The sequence below is a fragment of the Odocoileus virginianus genome, unplaced genomic scaffold, assembly GCF_023699985.2.
Source record: "Odocoileus virginianus isolate 20LAN1187 ecotype Illinois unplaced genomic scaffold, Ovbor_1.2 Unplaced_Scaffold_15, whole genome shotgun sequence".
NCBI classification, from domain to species: Eukaryota; Metazoa; Chordata; class Mammalia; order Artiodactyla; family Cervidae; genus Odocoileus; species Odocoileus virginianus.
In genome coordinates this window covers 249,851-269,183 of record NW_027224277.1, presented here as the reverse complement: position 1 = coordinate 269,183, position 19,333 = coordinate 249,851, and the positions used below count along the sequence as shown (strand labels likewise).

General features: G+C 43.1%; 1 protein-coding gene across 1 annotated transcript; it reads left to right on the top strand.

The window, feature by feature from the left end:
• The first annotated feature begins 13,540 nt into the window (after window positions 1–13,540).
• LOC110132285 (endonuclease domain-containing 1 protein) lies at window positions 13,541–17,936 on the top strand. The gene is given in 2 exon segments (XM_070462876.1): window positions 13,541–13,777; window positions 13,780–17,936. Coding segments are annotated over 2 exon segments (1,401 nt in total). The 5' UTR covers window positions 13,541–13,602; the 3' UTR covers window positions 15,006–17,936.
• The last annotated feature ends 1,397 nt before the right edge of the window (window positions 17,937–19,333 follow it).

Genomic DNA, 19,333 nt, shown 5'->3' with positions numbered 1-19,333 from the left:
TTTTTTTCATTTATTTTTATTAGTTGGAGGCTAATTACTTTACAATATTGTAGTGGGTTTTGCCATACATTGACATGAATCAGCCATGGATTTACATGTGTTCCCCATCCCGATCCCTCCTCCTGCCTCCCTCCCATCCCCTCCCTCTGGGTCTTCCCAGTGCACCAGCCCTTTGCACTTGTCTCATGCATCCAACCTGGGGTGGTGATCTGTTTCACCCTTGATAGTATACTTCTTTCAGTGCTGTTCTCTCAGAACATCCCACCCTCACCATCTCCCACAGAGTCCCAAAGTCTGTTCTGTACATCTCTTTCTGTTTTGCATATTGGGTTATCATTACCATCTTTTAAAATTCCATATATATGCGTTAGTATACTGTATTGGTCTTTATCTTTCTGGCTTACTTCACTCTGTATAATGGGCTCCAGTTTCATCCATCTCATTAGAACTGATTCAAATGGATTCTTTTTAATGGCTGAGTAATATTCCATGGTGTATATGTACCATAGCTTCCTTATCCATTCATCTGCTGATGAGCATCTATGTTGTTTCCATGTCCTGGCTATTATAAACAGTGCTGCGATGAACATTGCAGTGCACATGTCTCTTTCAGATCTAGTTTCCTCGGTGTGTATGCCCAGGAGTGGTATTGCTCGGTTATGTGGCAGTTCTATTTCCAGTTTTTTAAGGAATCTCCACACTGTTCTTCATAGTGGCTGTACTAGTTTGCATTCCCACCAACAGTGTAAGAGGGTTCCCTTTTTCCACACCCTCTCCAGCATTTATTGCTTATAGACTTTTGGATAGCAGCCATCCTGACTGGTGTGTAATGGTACCTCGTTGTGGTTTTGATTTGCATTTCTCTGATAATGAGTGATGTTGAGCATCTTTTCATGTGTTTTTTAGCCATCTGTATGTCTTCCTTGGAGAAATGTCTGTTTAGTTCTTTGGCCCATTTTTTGATTGGGTCATTTATTTTTCTGGAGTTGAGCTGGAGGAGTTGCTTGTATATTTTTGAGATTAATCCTTTTTCTGTTGCTTCATTTGCTATTATTTTCTCCCATTCTGAGGGCTGTCTTTTCACCTTGCTTATAGTTTCCTTTGTTGTGCAAAAGCTTTTAAGTTTCATTTAGGTCCCATTTGTTTACTTTTGCTTTTATTTCCAATATTCTGGGATGTGGGTCATAGAGGATCCTGCTGTGATTTATGTCTGAGAGTGTTTTTCCTATGTTCTCCTCTAGGAGGTTTATAGTTTCTGGTCTTTCATTTAGAGCTTTAATCCATTTTGAGTTTATTTTTGTGTATGGTGTTAGAAAGTGTTCTAGTTTCATTCTTTTACAAGTGGTTGACCAGTTTCCCCAGCACAACTTGTTAAAGAGGTTGTCTTTTTTCCATTGTATATCCTTGCCTCCTTTGTTGAAGATAAGTTGTCCATAGGTACATGGATTTATCTCTGGGCTTTCAATTCTGTTCCATTGATCTGTATTTCTGTCTTTGTGCCAGTACCATACTGTCTTGATGACTGTGGCTTTGTAGTATAGTCTGAAGTCAGGCAGGTTGATTCCTCCAGTTGCATTCTTCTTTCTCAAGATTGCTTTGGCTATTTCGAGGTTGTTTGTATTTCCATACAAATTGTGAAATTATTCGTTCTAGTTCTGTGAAAAATACCGTTGGTAGCTTGATAGGGATTGCATTGAATCTATAGATTGCTTTGGGTAGTATATCCATTTTGACAATATTGATTCTTCCAATCCATGAACACGGTATATTTCTCCATCTGTTTGTGTCCTCTTTGATTTCTTTCATCAGTGATTTATAGTTTTCTATGTATAAGTCTTTCATTTCTTTAGGTAGATATACTCCTAAGTATTTTATTCTTTTTGTTGCAATGGTGAATGGTATTGTTTCCTTAATTTCTCTTTCTGTTTTTTCATTATTAGCATATAGGAGTGCAAGGGATTTCTGTGTGTTAATTTTATATCCTGCAACTTTACTGTATTCATTGATTAGCTCTAGTAATTTTCCGGTGGTGTCTTTAGGGTTTTCTATGTAGAGGATCATGTCGTCTGCAAACAGTGAGAGTGTTGCTTCTTCTTTTCCTATCTGAATTTCTTCTATTTCTCTTTCTGCTCTGATTGCTGTGGCCAGCACTTCCAAAACTATGTTGAATAGTAGTGGTGAGAGTGGGCACCCTTGTCTTGTTCCTGACTTTAAGGGAAATGCTTTCAATTTTTCACCATTGAGGATAATGCTTGCTGTGGGTTTGTCATATATAGCTTTTATTATGTTGAGGTATGTTCCTTCTATGCCTGCTTTCTGGAGAGTTTTAATCATAAATGGATGTTGAATTTTGTCAAAGGCTTTTTCTGCATCTATTGAGATAATCATATGGTTTTTATCTTTCAATTTGTTAATGTGGTGTATTACATTGATTGATTTGTGGATATTAAAGAATCCTTGCATTCCTGGGATAAAGCCCACTTGGTCATGATGTATGATCTTTTTAATATGTTGTTGGATTCTGTTTGCTAGAATTTTGTTAAGGATTTTTGCATCTATGTTCATCAGTGATGTTGGCCTGTAGTTTTCTTTTTTTTGTGGCATCCTTGTCTGTTTTTGGTATTAGAGTAGTGGTGGTCTCATAGAATGAGTTTGGAAGTTTGGCTTCTGAAATTTTCTGGAAGAGTTTGAGTAAGATAGATGTTAACTCTTAATTTCTGGTAGAATTCAGCTGTGAAGCCATCTGGTCCTGGGCTTTTGTTTTCTGGAAGATTTCTGATTACAGTTTCGATTTCCTTGCTTGTGATGGGTCTGTTAAGATCTTCTATTTCTTCCTGGTTCAGTTTTGGAAAGTTATACTTTTCTAAGAATTTGTCCATTTCTTCCAAGTTGTCCATTTTATTGGCATAGAGCTGCTGGTAGTAGTCTCTTATGATCCTTTGTATTTCAGAGTTGTCTGTTGTGATCTCTCCATTTTCATTTCTAATTTTGTTAATTTGGTTCTTCTCCCTTTGTTTCTTGATGAGTCTGGCTAACGGCTTGTCAATTTTATTTACCTTTTCAAAAAACCAACTTTTAGCTTTGTTGATTTTTGCTATGGTCTCTTTAGTTTCTTTTGCATTTATTTCTGCCCTAATTTTAAAGATTTCTTTCCTTCTACTAACCCTGGGGTTCTTCCTTTCTTCCTTCTCTAGTTGCTTTAAGTGTAGAGTTAGGTTATTTATTTGACCTTTTTCTTGTTTCTTGAGGTAAGCCTGTATTGCTATGAACCTTCCCCTTAGCACTGCTTTTACAGTGTCCCATAGGTTTTGGGTTGTTGTGTTTTCATTTTCATTCATTTCTGTGCATATTTTGATTTCTTTTTTGATTTCTTCTATGATTTGTTCATTATTCAGAAGCAAGTTATTTAGCCTCCATATGTTGGAATTTTTAATATCTTTTTTTCCTGTAATTGAGATCTAATCTTATTGCATTGTGGTCAGAAAAGATGACTGGAATAGTTTCATTTTTTTTTGAATTTACCAAGGCTAGATTTATGGCCCAGGATGTGATCTATTCTGGAGAAGGTTCCATGTGCACTTGAGAAAAAGATGAAGTTGATTGTTTTGGGGTGAAATGTCCTATAGATATCAATTAGGTCTAGCTGGACCATTGTGTCATTTAAAGTTTGTGTTTCCTTGTTAATTTTCTGTTTAGTTGATCTGTCCATAGGTGTGAGTGGGGTATTAAAGTCTCCCACTATTATTGTGTTATTGTTAATTTCCCCCCTTCATTCTTGTTAGCATTTGCTTTACATATTGTGGTGCTCCTATGTTGGGTGCATATATTTATAATTGTTATATCTTCTTCTTGGTTTGATCCTTTGATCATTATGTAGTGTCCTTCTTTGTCTCTTTTCACAGCCTTTATTTTGAAGTCTATTTTATCTGATATAAGTATTGCAACTCCTGCTTTCTTTTGGTCTCCGTTTGCATGAAATATTTTTTTCCAGCCCTTCACTTTCAGTCTGTATGTGTCCCTTGCTTTGAGGTGGGTCTCTTGTAGACAGCATATATAGTGGTCTTTCTTTTGTATCCATTCAGCCAGTCTTTGTCTTTTGGTTGGGGCATTCAACCCATTTACATTTAAGGTAATTATTGATAAGAATGGTCCTGTTGCCATTTGCTTTGTTGTTTTGGGTTCACGTTCATACAACCTTTCTGTGTTTCCTGTCTAGAGAAGATCCTTTAGCATTTGTTGAAGAGCTGGTTTGGTGGTGCTGAATTCTCTCAGCTTTTGCTTGTCTGTAAAGCTTTTAAATTCTCCTTCATATCTGAATGAGATCCTTGCTGGGTACAGTAATCTGGGTTGTAGGTTATTCTCTTTCATAACTTGAAGTATGTCCTGCCATTCCCTTCTGGCCTGAAGGGTTTCTACTGATAGATCAGCTGTTATCCTTATGGGAATCCCCTTGTGTGTTATTTGTTGTTTCTCCCTTGCTGCTTTTAATATTTGTTCTTTGTGTTTAATCTTTGTTAATTTGACTAATATGTGTCTTGGGGTGTTTCACCTTGGGTTTATCCTGTTTGGGACTCTCTGGGTTTCTTGGACTTGAGTGCCTATTTCCTTCCCCATTTTAGGGGAAGTTTTCAGCTATTATCTCTTCGAGTATCTTCTCATGGCCTTTCTTTTTGTCTTCTTCTTCTGGGACTTCTATGATTCGAATGTTGGGGTGTTTCACATTGTCCCAGAGGTCCCTGAGGTTGTCCTCATTTCTTTTAATTCTTTTTTCTTTTTTCCTCTCTGCTTCATTTATTTCTGTTATGCCCGATGTCCGAATCCCCGAGCGGGAAGAGAGAAGGCCTCCAAGACAATGCAACTCGCAAAAAGGGAAGTTTATTGCTGACTCGAGTCAGGGCTCCTGCTGCATCCAACACAGTGGTGCGGGGTCAGAGAGCCCCGAGCCCAAGCTGTTACACAAATTTATAGGGTGAGCACACGCCATTGGTAGTTGGTTTAAGCGGATTGGTTACAAGTTTGCAAAGCAATTTCATTGGTCAAACACACTCAAAACTTTCGCGCGCACGGGACTTTCCCGGGGGTTTCCGCCCTGTTCCTAATTGGCAAACAGCGGTCAGTGTTAAGCTGATTGGTTGTATCCAGGTGGCCTGATAATCTTACCACCCAGAAGTAGGAAGGCCTACTCCTAATCTAAGGTGCCTGCCATGGCGTTACTTCTGCTCGCCTCACAAGTTCCACCATTTTATCTTCTACCTCACTTATCCTTTCTTCTGCCTCCGTTATTCTACTGTTGGTTCCCTCCAGAGTGTTTTTGATCTCATTTATTGCATTATTCATTTTTAATTGACTCTTTTTTATTTCTTCTAGGTCCTTGTTAAACATTTCTTGCATCTTCTCAATCCTTGTCTCCAGGTTATTTATCTGTAACTCCATTTTGTTTTCAAGATTTTGGATCATTTTTATTATCATTATTCTAAATTCTTTTTCAGGTAGATTCCCTATCTCCTCCTCTTTTGTTTGGCTTGGTGGGCATTTTTCATGTTCCTTTACCTGCTGGGTATTTCTCTGCCTTATCATCTTATTTAGATTGCTGGATTTGGGGTGGCCTTTTTGTATTCTGGTAGTCTGTGGTTCCTTTTTATTGTGGAGGTTTCTCCCAGTGAGTGGGGCTGGGTGTTTGGCTTGTCAAGGTTTGCTGGTTAGAGAAGCTTGTGTCAGTGTTCTGGTGGGTGGAGCTGGATTTCTTCTCTCTGGCGTGCAATGGAGTGTCCAGTAGTGAGTTTTGAGATGGGTCTATGGGTTTGGTGTGACTTTGGGCAGCCTGTATATTGACGCTCAGGGCTATGTTCCTGCATTGCTGGAGAATTTGCGTGGGATGTCTTGCTCTGGAACTTATTGGCTCTTGGGTGGTGGTTGGTTTCAGTGTAGGTATGGAGGCTTTTGGATGGTCTCTTATTAATTAATGTTCCCTGTAGTCAGGAGTTCTCTGGTGTTCTCAGGTTTTGGGCTTAAGTCTCCTGCCTCTGGATTTCAGTCTTATTCTTTCAGTAGCCTCAAGACTTCTCCCTCCATACAGCACTGATAATAAAACTTCTAGGTTAATGGTGAAAGGATTCTCCACAGTGAGGGACACCCAGAGAGGTTCACAGAGTTACATGAAGAAGAGGAGAGGGAGGAAGAAGATAGAGGTGAGCAGGAGGAGAAAAAGGGGGATTCAAGAGAGGAGAGACATATCTAGGTTGTACTCTGTTCCCTAAGTGTTCTCCGCAGCCCAGAACACTCACAGAGATTCATAGAATTGGATTGAAGAGGGGGAGGGAGGAAATAGAGGTGATCTGGGGGAGAAAAAGGAGATTCAAAAGGGGAGAGAGAGTGATCAAACCAGTAATCACACTCCTGAGTAAAAATGGGTACTGAAGGTTGGATTCTTAAATGTCCAAAATTGATATCAAATACTGAAAAACAAAGATTAAAAATCTAGAGTAGAGGTTAGACTCTTAAAAATACAATAGTAAAAAACCACAAAAACACAAAAAAATTTAAGAAATATATATGGAGTTCACTTTAAAAATAGGGTAATTTTTTTTTTGCCAGGTTATAGTGGGTTATAAAAATGAAAATTAAGGAGCAATAGAGGACTTTAAAAAAAGGGAAAGAAAAAGTAAAAAAAGAAAGAAAAAATTTTTAATTAAAAATAAAAAAAATAGTAAAAATATATCTAGGAATTTCTCTGGAGCTGTTGCAGGCAGTGTGGGTTTGGTTCAGTTTCAGATAGCTCCTTGTTCCAGCTTACACTTCTCAATATCTATAGGCCCCTTCCAGTGTAGTCAGTGTTAACTACAGGGATTTTAATCTGTTGCACCGGTCACTTCTGAAGCGGTTCCCTTTGTTTATTTGGCTTCTGTTTGCAGGTCTCTTCAGTGTCTAATTTCTGCCCTGACACAAGCGGGCAGAGGTGGTCTCTTGTTTAGGTTCGCTTGTTCAGTCGTGCTGTGGGGAGGGAGGGGCACTGCAGACAAATGTCACTGGCCTGTGTGGGGAGCACTCGCGGTTTTCTGGCCACACGGGGTTTGTCCCCGTTGGGGGCGGGTGTGTGTGCTTTCCCCGTCTACACTGCTCAGGCTCCAGGCTGCTCTCCAGGGAGCGGGCCCTGCGTTGCGTGGACTTCCCAGGCCTAAGCCGCTCAGATTCAGGTTTTCGGGTATTCCACAAAAGCACAGACTCGGTTGGGCCTGCGTTTTGTGCCTTCCCCAGTCGGAGCAGCTCAGGCAGCCAGGAGCTTGACGAGCGCACTCTCCCTGGGGCAGGGCGCCTTCTCCCCTCCGCCGACCCTGCCTCAGTTTCTGTGCATGCCTTGTGTCAGTTCTGGGGAGCTGGACTCTAGCTGTGACCCTCCTGGCAGATATCGACCATTCAGAATCTCAAGGAAGTCTTTGGTTAGAAGCTGGAAGCCTGTTTGCAGTTTGGTAGGGGTGTCATCTCTGGGGCCGAGTTTGCCCCTTTCCCCTCCCCCTGCCTCCAGCCTCCTGCGGGGGATGGGCTGGTCCGCAGCTGGCTAGTTCTTCTGGTATTCTCTCAGTCCTTCGTTCTGAGAACCGGCGGGTATTGCCTAAGTTTAGGGCTTTTCCCAACTTAATTCTCTCTCTTGCTATCCAACAGTTTAAGTTGCTATCTCACGTTAGCTCCCTCCAATCACCCTCAGGGCATTCAGGCCCAGTCCTCACCCTAAGCACTGCCGCCTGCTCCTCTCCGTGCCACCCCCACTTGCTGGTGGCGGATGTGAGAGTCTGGGAATTCTTTTCTGCTGGGAGTTGCTTTTAGGCATGTAATCTGTGGGTTTTATTTATTTTTCCTCCCAGTTATGTTGCCCTCTGAGATTTGAAAACTTCCCCCAGACCCACCAGTGAGAGGGTTTCCTGGTGTTTGGAAACTTCCTCTATTAAGACTCCCTTCCCGGGACAGATTTCCATCCCTAACTCCATTGTCTCTCTTTTTATCTTTTATATTTTGTCCTACCTCCTTTCAAAGTCAATGGGCTGCTTTTCTGAGTGTCTGCTGTCCTCTGCTAGCGATCAGAAGTTGTTTTGTGGAGTTTGCTCAGCGTTCAAATGTTCTTTCGATGAATTTGTAGGGGAGAAAGTGGTCTCCCCGTCCTATTCCTCCGCCATCTTAGTTCCCTCCCTCCCTCATTTGTTCTTATAACATGAATCAGTCAACCTTTTGGCACAGTTCTTTTTTAATCTTGTAATAACATTTAATGGAGCATAATCTACAAAAATATTGAATCACTATACTTTACATCTGAAAATAACATAATATCATCATATATCAACCATGGTGGTGGTGGTTTAGTCACTAAGTCGTGTCCAGCTCTTGCAACCTCATGAACCATTGCCAAGCTCATCTGTCCTTAAGATTTTTTCAGGCAAGAATACTGGACTGTGTTACCAGTCCAGTATTTCCTCCTCCAGGGGATCTTCCCAACCCAGGGATCAAACCCATGTCTCTTACATCCTGCATTACAGGTAGATTCTTTACCACTAAACCACCAGGTAAGCTCATATATATATATATATATATATATATATATATATATACTACCATGGGTAAAATAGATAACTAGTGGGAAGCTTCCTTGTTAGTTCAGTTGGTAAAGAATCCAACTGCAATGCAGGAGACCCTGGCTCAATTCCTGGATTGGGAAGATCCCCTGGAGATGGGAAAGGCTACCCCCTCCAGTACTCTGACCTGGAGAATCATAAAGCTAGACACGACTGAGCAACTTGCACTTTCACTTTCTTTTTCAGTGGGAAGCTGCTGTATAACATAGGGAACACAGCCTGCCTCTTTGTGACAACCTTGAGGGGTGGGATGGGAGTGTGGGAGGGAGGCTCAAAAGGGAGGGGATATATATATATATATATAAAATTATGGCTGATTCACAGTGATGTAAGACAGAGACCACAACACTGTAAAACAATTATCCTCCACTAAAAAATAAAAATATATTATTTACTTTTCTGTATACTGACAATGAGCAAGTATAACTTCAAATTGAAAACATGATATTATTTAAATATCACCCTCCCAAATAAAATACTTATGTATATATCTAATAAAGTACATATAAGACTTAATGAGGAAATCTACAAAGTTCTAATGAAAGAAATAAAAGAAGAAGCAAATAACTAGAGAGCTATTCTATGTTCATGGATAGGAAAACTCAATATTGTCAAGATGTCAGTTCTTCCTAACTTGATCTATATATTCAATGCAATTCCAAAATATCCCAGCTATTTTATACATATTGACAAACTGATTTTAATGTTTATTTGGAGTTATGGGCAGAAATGCTTCCATGGCTTAAAAACTTGTATGGGAATTCCCGTATTCTCTCCCTTTGTCTCTGTGTCTCTTTCTATCTATTTGCCTATCAATCATCTACTTCACTCAAAGTGGAATTCTCACAAAATACGTATGTTATTATGCCTACATACTTTCCAAATTTTGTAGCTATTCATTCTTACATATAACACATATGCTTCAGGTGGTGACTAGAAAATCACCTTAGGGCAGGTCCATCTTTACTCACTTGATTCAGTGAAGAATGCTCATATGTGGAGATTTAACCATAAAACTTTCATGCTATAATGTGAATTAATCAGATAGAGACCTGAAATTTGATTATCAGAAAACCTAGTCAAATATCATTTTTCATGTGAAATCCAGTACTAGTCAATTTCTAGTATTAAGAATGGGACAAGACTATGAACAGTGTAAACTAAGTTACTGTGCCCTTGTTTGAGATTGTAGCTGTTTGTAAAAGCTTCTTGAAATAGGTCTGGACTAGAATGTGAAAGGATGTAGGAAATAACATGGTTATCACATGTTTTTTCATGCTGCCCGTCAAGGGTACTTTGCTCAATTTTTACACCCCAAGACCCTGGGAGCCACAACTATGGTAGGGAATATGCCTGCTGTAGCTCAGAACTTTCTCATGTTTTGTTTCTTCTGTCTTGGAGCTTCCCCACCCCACCCCCTTCCCCAGTCACCAGTCTGCAAATGTGCAGAGATGAGTCCAAAAACCCACTTGCTGTGAGACTCTTGCTTCCTGACCACATGTAGAATAACAGTCTCATGCTCAGAGCACCTAATATGAGTTACACACAGCTCTAGGCCACTTTGCAAAGTGGCCGCTTGGTCATATTGAGACAGGAGATAGGCTTCAGATTAGGTGTTTACAACTGGCTTCCTGTTTATATTTCTTGAGGCAGGAAAAACGTGGGCTTCAGGCTGGACATTTATGACTAGCTTCTTGTTTACTTTTCCTGAGACTGGGGATAGATGGGCTCCAGGTTAGGCCTTACAACCAGCTTCCTATTTTCTCTTCAAAATAGAAATAACAGAGACAGGGTAAATAGCCAGACTTTGTCTCTTGTGGACACCTGAAGATAATAGTCTTGGCAGGATCAAAGAGGGGCTAAACCTTGTTTGAGTAAAGATCAAGAGGTCACATATTTCCCCTCCTTGGGGCAAGGGAGACACTCTCTACATCTGCATATAAAGGCTTCTTGGGGGTCAAAAGGCAAGAGACTCCAGGCCATAGTAAGTCTTGCCATTTCCCCACCACCGGATGCCTTTGCGCTGAAATACGTCTTGGTTGAAGGGTGTGTGTGTACCTAGAGATAGTTCCTGAGAAAAATTTGCCAGGGAAGAAAAACAAGACAATTGGCTAAAGGCAAGACAAAGACCTGGAAAGCTGTCTGCTTATAAAGGATTTAAACTTCCCAAAGGCATGACTCCTTTGACTCCTGCTGAGTCCACCTATGCATCTTTCCACATGTACTCTGCTTTTTCAATAAAACAACTCCTCATCAGAATTTTCTTGTCAAGGCAAGCAAAGACTGGAGATTTAGGCTCTAGCCACTGGCTTTCATGGTCTAGCAGTTAAGACTTCTGGTTTTCACCCAGGCAACCCAGATTTTGATTCCTGGTCAAGGAATTAAGCTCTTTCTTTCAGCTACTGCTGCTACATACTGCAGGGTACCATTCACTGCAGCATGTGTCTGAAACCAAAATTTCCATAACAGAGATTCAACAATTTCTCACCTCCTTCCTTAAAAGGCATGCTCCTCCTCCAGCCTGAGAGGCAACTCTCAGTATCAGGTGACTCTTTTCCTTCCCAGTTGAGTTGATATCTTCAGGCTGGACCACTTAGATTCTCTCTCTGAGGGATGTGGAGCTGAATACAAAGGTTCAGGCCAGTGAGAAGCAGGCCCAGGGCCATGCAGGCCTGAGCTGTGATTTGCAGATGGGAACTGCAAGACATCTGTTTGCAGAAAGAAGGAAATGAAACAAATATGTAGAGGAGAGGAGAGATATTGAGAAAGAAGTGGAGTTGTTGACTACCAAGGCTTTTGACAGATTCCTGGCTTCCAGTTCCAACCTTTATAAGAACTCACTTTCTCTTAGATGTATTATTTTAATAAGTAGTTATTGGGCATTATCATAAGTCAGGCCATGTTCTAGGGCCAGTATACAGCAATCTCTGTCCTCATGGTGCTTGCTTTATAGCAGGTTCTGGGAGAAAGTCTTTCTTTGCTTGAGTGAACCCAAGTGGGTTTCTGTTTCCCACACCCAAGAGATCTTGCACTAAGATCCTATTCTACAGATGAACACTCAGAACTCTGAAGGGGTAAAATAAGCTGTCCCTCAGGTTCACCCAGAGACAGAGCTAGACTTTGAGGGCCGCACATCAGATCTGAAGCCTTAGCACAATTCTTATCACCTCCTAATGGGTGAAGTCATCCATTTGTGAGGCTGCCAGGGCTAACACCATGACAGGCGGCCCGGACCTAAGTTTAGATTTCCCCCGAAATGGTAAGATTCCCTACCCCATCAGGCCACCTGGAGCCAGCCAATCAACATGCGCCCAGTAAGAAAAAGGGAACCTATCAGGGGAAAGCTGAAAAGCCCGCGAACGCCCAAGTTTGAAAAAAGCCCGCGAAAGTTTGGACCAATAAAATTGCTTTGCAAACATGTAACCAATCCGCTTAAGCCAGCTACCAACTGCTTATGCTCACCCTATAAATTTGTGTAACAGCTTGGGCTCGGGGCTCTCTGACCCCGCACCACTGCGTTGGATGCGGCAGGAGCCCTGACTCGAGTCAGCAATAAACTTCCCTTTTTGCGAGTTGCATTGTCTTGGAGGCCTTCTCTCTTCCCACTCAGGGATTCGGACATCGGGCATAACACCACTCTGCCAGAGGATGTCAGGATTCTGCACCCAGAGGTAGCTCCTGTGGTCAATAGCAAAGATCCCAAGGGGTACATAAAGTTATGCTCATACAAACTCAACTTTGGAGTTTTATGTACTTTTTGACATTGGATTCTCACAACAGCCCTGCTGGAACCATAAGACAGGCATTCACTGATTTTTATAGTTGGGGAAACCCTGAGCTCAGAGCCATCAAGTGACTTGCCCAAAGTTACAGAATTGATGAAAAAGGAGCCAAGACTCCACCCAAGCTCTTAGCCCATACTTTTCCCCACTACCTACCTATGGCTTTAAATATGTAAAAACTATTTTACTTTATCTTATCATATAACTCCCTCCTTTCCTTGGGCCATTCACCACTTATTTTTTGCTTAGTTTGTACCTACAAATGGGTAGAGACTCAAAATTCTCAAAAATTTTCAAGCCAGGTTTCAACAGTACATGCATGGTGAACTTCCAGATGTTCAAGCTGGATTTAGAAAAGGCAGAAGAACCAGAGATCAAATTGCCAACATCCACTGGATCATTGAAAAAGCAAGAGAGTTCCAGAAAAAACATCTACTTCTGCTTTATTGACTATGCCAAAGCCTTTGACTGTGTGGATCACAATAAACTGTGGAAAATTCTGAAAGAGATGGGAATACCAGGCCACCTCACCTGCCTCTTGAGAAACCTGTATGCAGGTCAGGAAGCAACAGTTAGAACTGGACATGGAACAACAGACTTGTTCCAAATTGGGAAAGGAGTACATCAAGGCTGTATATTGTCACCCTGCTTATTTAACTTATATGCAGAGTACATCATGAGAAATGCTGGGCTGGAGGAAGCACAAGCTGGAATCAAGATTGTTGGGAGAAATATCAGTAACCTCAGATATGCAGATGACACCACCCTTATGGCAGAAAGTGAAGAACTAAAGAGCCTCTTGATGAAAGTGAAAGAGGAGAGTGAAAAAGTTGGCTTAAATCTCAACATTCAGAAAACTAAGATCATGACATCTGGTCCCATCATTTCATGGCAAATAGATGGGGAAACAGTGAGAGACTATTTTTTGGGCTCCAAAATCACTGCAGATGGTGACTTCAGCTATGAAATTAAAAGACACTTGCTCCTTGGAAGGAAATTTATGACCAACCTAGATAGCATATTAAAAAGCAGAGACATTACTTTGCCAACAAAGGTCCGTCTATTCAAAGCTATGGTTTTTCCAGTGGTCATGTATGGATGTGAGAGTTGGACTATAAAGAAAGCTAAGCAGGCTTCCGACTTCCCGGCTGCCAAGCTGAGCTGCCTCGCGCTCCGCCCGCCCGGCCCGCAGACGCGCCATGGGCCCCGAGCGCTGCCTGGCGCTGGGCGGCCTCCTCGCCCTGGCCGGGCTGCTGGAGGCCCGGCTGGTGCGCCAGGAGGAGACCGGCTTCGGCGAATGCGACCGCTTCTTCTACGCCGGGACCCCGCCCGCGGGGCCGGCGGCCGCTGCCCACGTGAGGATCTGTCAGCGGAGCCGCGCGAGCTGGTGGAGCCGCAGATTGATGACCCCAACAGCAGCCTGGAGGAGGTGACGGATGAGGCCGAGGCCGTCAAGTCTGTGAACAAACTGGGGAGCAACCAAGCCTTGAATGCAGATTTCCTGGGTTCTGATTACCGAACCGGGCAGCTCTACCCCTTCTCCCTCAGCAGTGACCCCCACTCGGCCACCTTCACGCTCACAAACGCGGCTCCGATGACCCCGTCCTTCCAGGAAAGGTGGTACGTGAGCCTCAACAGCCTGATGGAGAGAGCTCTGACCCCGCAGTGTGGCAGCGGGGACGACCTCTACATCATCACAGGCGCCGTGCCCTCGGACCTCAAGGTCAAAGACAGAGTGAGCATCCCGGAGTTCGTCTGGCTGGCGGCCTGCTGCGCAGTCCCTGCCGGAGGCTGGGCCATGGGCTTTGTCAAGCACACCGGTGACCGGGAGGTCATCGAGGATGTGATGCTGAGGGACCTGGAGAAGCTGCTTCCGTTCCCCCTTCAGCTGTTCCAGGACAACTGTGGGGAGACTGACCAAGACACGGAGAAGATGAAAAAAATCCTGGAGGTGGTTAACCAAGTCCAGGATGAGGAGCGGAGGCTGGACTCTGAGGGGGGCTCGGGGACCCTCTCCGGCGTGAGGGGCACCAGGTCCGCCCTGCCACCTCCCGAGACATCTGGGGAAGGGAGTAGCCTTCTGGGAAGACTCCTGGGCTTTGTCGCTACCCCACTCATCAAGCTCTGCCAGTTAATTTATTACCTTGCCTTCGGGATCCTGAAGTACACTGTGTATGTCCTGTGGTATGTCACGAAGCAGGTGATTAACGGTCTAGAAAGTTGCCTTTATCGCCTGGGGTCAGCCACCATCACCTACTTCTTGGCCATCGGGGAGGAACTGGGCAGCATTCCCTGGAAGGTCCTCAAAGTCACGGTCAGGATCGCCAGGGCCGTGCTCCGGATCCTCTGCTGCCTGCTGAAGGTGGTCTGCCGCGTCGTGGGGGTCCCCGTCCGGGTGCTTGTGGACGTGGCCACGTTCCCCGTGTACACCATAGGCGCAGTTCCAATCGTCTGCAGGGACATTGCCATGGGCCTTGGTGGCATCCTCTCTCTGCTCTTTGACACGGCTTTTGGCACCATGGGTGGTCTATTTCAGGTCATTTTTACTGTCTGCAAGCGGGTTGGCTACAAGATTACTTTTGACAATCCTGGGGAGTTATAGAAAAAAAAAAAATAATGAGTGCCCGGTCCCAGTGAATTTGATTTTTTTTAATAGAGAAAGCTGGAATATTTTGTCTATACTATGGGTTTCTGTTCACATCAGTTATATTTTGGCCTTTGGTAGGGGTGTCTGCCTGTTTCAACTTGACCCAAGAGACATGTTCAGGGGGGATTATGTGTAGGTTTCCTGCTCAGATGTGGGTGAACTTCCAAGCCGTCCACTTCAGTCAGGCACTCTGATACAGGAGACCATGTGAGAGATGCTGGTGTTCATTTGTGATCAGTAAAAATAACAGAAGGAGAATCTGGAGGAGGACCACTTTAAACCCAACTGTTTCTGAGAAAAGTAGAAAGGAATTTACTCCTGCTATTACTCTCTGAGACTCAAGACAAAACTGATATAAGTATTCCTGGCCAATTTGTTATCATTTTGCTTCTCTTTCTGCCCAACTCAGTTTGACTTGGTGAGGTGCAGACCACTTCCTTGTTGAAATAGCTCTCTTAAGATATAGAATCTGTTACATCCCTTAGCTTTCCATGTCTCCTGAGGATCTGTAAGGTTGTTTTGTTTCTCCAAAGTTGAATTTTGCTGCATTTTTCCTTTGAGTTAATGGTAAACATTATATTCAAATATGGCATAACAAATTCTGAATGCAAGGACTAAGATTGTTTGCCCCTTGAATGCTACCCAGGTATAAAAAAGGGAGTGCAAAGATCAGACCTCTGCTCTGAATAGGTGCCATAGGTCTGAGGATATCCTTAGCTAAGCTTGGATTAACTTGACATATATTAAATCTCTGGCTGAGAAGATGGAGCTCAAAGACCTACATGTTAAGCTAATACAGAAATTCATATTCTGCAAAATACTAGATCAGTCTTTCTTATACTTCCAGCAAGTACCCAATACAGTAAAATGCTCTGACTTCTGTCCTTAAATGGTGGTTTTAGTATAAAGTTATAAAAAATAGTCAGAAAATTATAACTTTTCTGGCCATCTTGGAAAACAAAATCCATAGACATATATCTAAGTTTATATGTATATAATCTTGATTAAGAATCATTATCTCAGGAAATTATTTTTATAGTGTGTTTGATGCTAGAAAACATAACTCTCCCATTAAAGCAAGTTATTTATGAGAGCTAATCTCTAATTTTTTGATCAAGCACTTGTCATGTTAATCCTTGCACTGAAAAGTGATAACAGGAGGAAGCTGAAGTTCTCAAACTTTGCTCTGCTTTCCAGAGCTCAGAGGGAATCAGCTGGAGTTTTCTGAGTGTTCTAAAGAGTTCCTGTGAGGTAGCATAGGACCCAGTGTAAACTACTGATTTGGGGGTGCAGGCCACCGTGCATCTGAAAGTTCAGTGCAGAGACCTGGGGTCCAGAAAGGCAGCAAGGAGAGAAGGATGGGTGAACCATCAGCATCAAGTTGATGCTCAAGAAATGTGAGTGTCATGAGAGTTACTTTTTGCAGAAAAATAATGGAGTTGGACCCGAAGTAGCAGGGCAGCCAGCAGGCTGCCGTCCTGATCAGTCTGTTACGTGAGGCAGGGTAGTGGACACGGACCGTGAACCTATCATAGCGAGCAGTGCACTGGATTATCTAAGACTCTAAAGCAGTATTTTACCAACACTTCTGTTGGTGACTGTAAAGATCTGCAGTCAGGCTTTCCTTCATTTCACTAGTGTGAGGAGCCATGAGGAGAAGGGTTTGCTTTGGTACTGATGGGTCAGGTAGAATCCTGCCAGATGAAAGAAAGGGAATTTCAGAGGGGACCAGAGAGATGGTCTGACCGGAGATAAGCTTGGCCTGACCAAAGCCGCCTCTGATGAGGAAGCTGACACCTGATGCTAACTGATGGTTGACCCAAGGCCTACCAGGAGCCAAGGTCTTCTGCTCGGGTCCCTTCAAACTTCGGATGTCAGATCTGTGCCTCCCTGGTCTAGGGCCGGGTTTTCTCTATCATCCGTTGAACTGGACTCTGATGAATTAAATGGGTTTGGCCCATGTGATTAAGCAACTAGCCGTCCATGCTCACCAGTATGCTTTCTGCCTCCCATGGAACTGATGTCCCCTCAGAGTACCTATCTGCATCACGAAAGGCCCATGGGGGCCATCCATGGCAGCTTGAGCCTCTTGGCACCATGCAAGGAGCAGGGCATCTGAACTTTTCTTGAGAACCATTCAAAAATGTCCTCCTTTTCAGTTCTAGTTGTTTAGCGTCTTATTTATTTATTATGGTGTGGCCTTTTTTGAAATCTGGAAAGGGATGATAAAGGGAGAACTAATCCCCAAGGTCAGTAGGTGGCTGAGAGCCTCCACTCTGGACCGCTGGCCCGTCCCAGTGAGCCTCTTTGGCCTTTGGGGTGGGATTTTGAGTTGATGAGCTCCATCTCTGGCTTGAAGATTTTTCTGTGGCTCTGCTATGTTCTTGGGCCCTTGGAGAGGTCAGCCAGCTCTTCATCATTGTGGAGCTGATTTTCTAGTCTGGATCAGCCACGCCTTCAGACACTCCTCTGTTCCACTGTGCCTTTTGAGTATCCGCTTCTCACTCAGCATCAGCACTTGCCCCTGAATGCAGATGAAGGAATCTGGAGAAGGAACTAGAGTGAAACACTGGTCATTCATCCATCCAATGTGTATTTGAACATCAAAGTTGCAGAGATTGACAATACGTGCATCCCATCTTTGAGGAGTTCAGATATCTAGTGGGGAGGACGTGGTGCAGCTGATCCATGTACCACATCGTGGTAAGCCTGCAATGGTACTAGCATCCCCGGAGCACAGCAGGAAAACCCACAAAACATGGATGTTGGGGAAGCCTTTATAAAGGGTGTGATGAGTCAATTTGACATTTTCAAGCTATGTACAATGCTGTGCACCTTGCAATGCTCAATAAAATAATTGTTGACAACTCAAAAAAAAAAAAGAAACCTAAGCATTGAAGAATTGATGCTCTTGAACTGTGGTGTTGGAGAAGACTCTTGAGAGTCCCTTGGACTGCAAGGAGATCCAACCAGTCCATCCTAAAGGAAATCAGTCCTGAATATTTATTGGAAGGACTGATGCTGAAGCTGAAACTTCAATACTTTGGCCACCTGAATGGGAAGAACTGACTAATTTGAAAAGACCCTGATGTTGGGAAAGATTGAAGGTGGGAGGAGAAGGGGACAACAGAGGATGAGGTGGTTGGATGGCATCACCAACTCAATGGACATGAGTTTGAGTAAACTCTGGGAGTTGGTGATGGACAGGAGGCCTGGCGTGCTGCAGTCCATGGGGTTGCAAAGAGTCAGACATTACTTAGTGACTGAACTGAACTACCCACAAACTACCAATTCTTTCATTACTTCTAGCCATCCTCACTGAATTCAGGTTCCTTCCTATCCTCATACACACATTCTGTCTCTTAACATGTCAAAAACCAGTACTTTATATTTCCCCATCACCTAAACTACTTCATGTGGGTGTATCTTATCCCAATTAAGTGTCACTGTCTCCAACTCAATGACCAGGCTAAACTCTGGAGTCAGCCTTAGCTAAAACATCATTCTACTCTATTAGCAAGATGTCAATATCTTGTGTAAAATTTCTGTCCAATCCAGCTACTTCCACTGCTGTGACTACAGCCTAATACTGTCTCAATTGGATGACTTCAGTGTCCTCCAGACTAATCATTCTGCTTTCTGAATTGTGACTACAGGATCTATTCTGTAGACTGCAGCCAGAGAGACTCCCATACACTCTTCTGTTGAAAGCAAGACTCAGGAGAATCAACCAAGGGCTACTGTTAAAATGCTGATTCCCAGGCCTTAAGCCTAACACCCTAAGTTGGCGTTGCTAAGAAAGGGGCCAGGGATTGTTGCTAATGAGCTCTCCAGTGATTTGTATGCACATAAATGTTTAGAACTACTGAGAGTTCTGACAAATGAAGAGGAAGATTTATGAAAGGCATGGCCTAGGAGCTGTCCTGCGACCCTTTAACTGCTAGATGGAGTCAAAATCTAAGCTCTGGGGTGGACGTTGAGAAAAGTAGTTTAGGATCAAGGGCCTATATCAAAGACCTCGCTTTGCATTTACTACATATGAGCCCCCTAGCTATGGCCCCAAGTTCCTAGTCACAAAATGAGATAATGTCACCTGCTAGTAGGGCTGCCGTAAGGATTAATACCTTCAGGATTTATCCAGCACTTAATACAGGCACTAAATACCTCACAAATGTGGGACATTTTGGTAATTAGTGATATGTCTCCCTGAAAACATCAGTTATTTTTTGGTTGATGTATTTATACAATTTGAAGGACAAATGGGGATTCCCTGTGGAATGTTT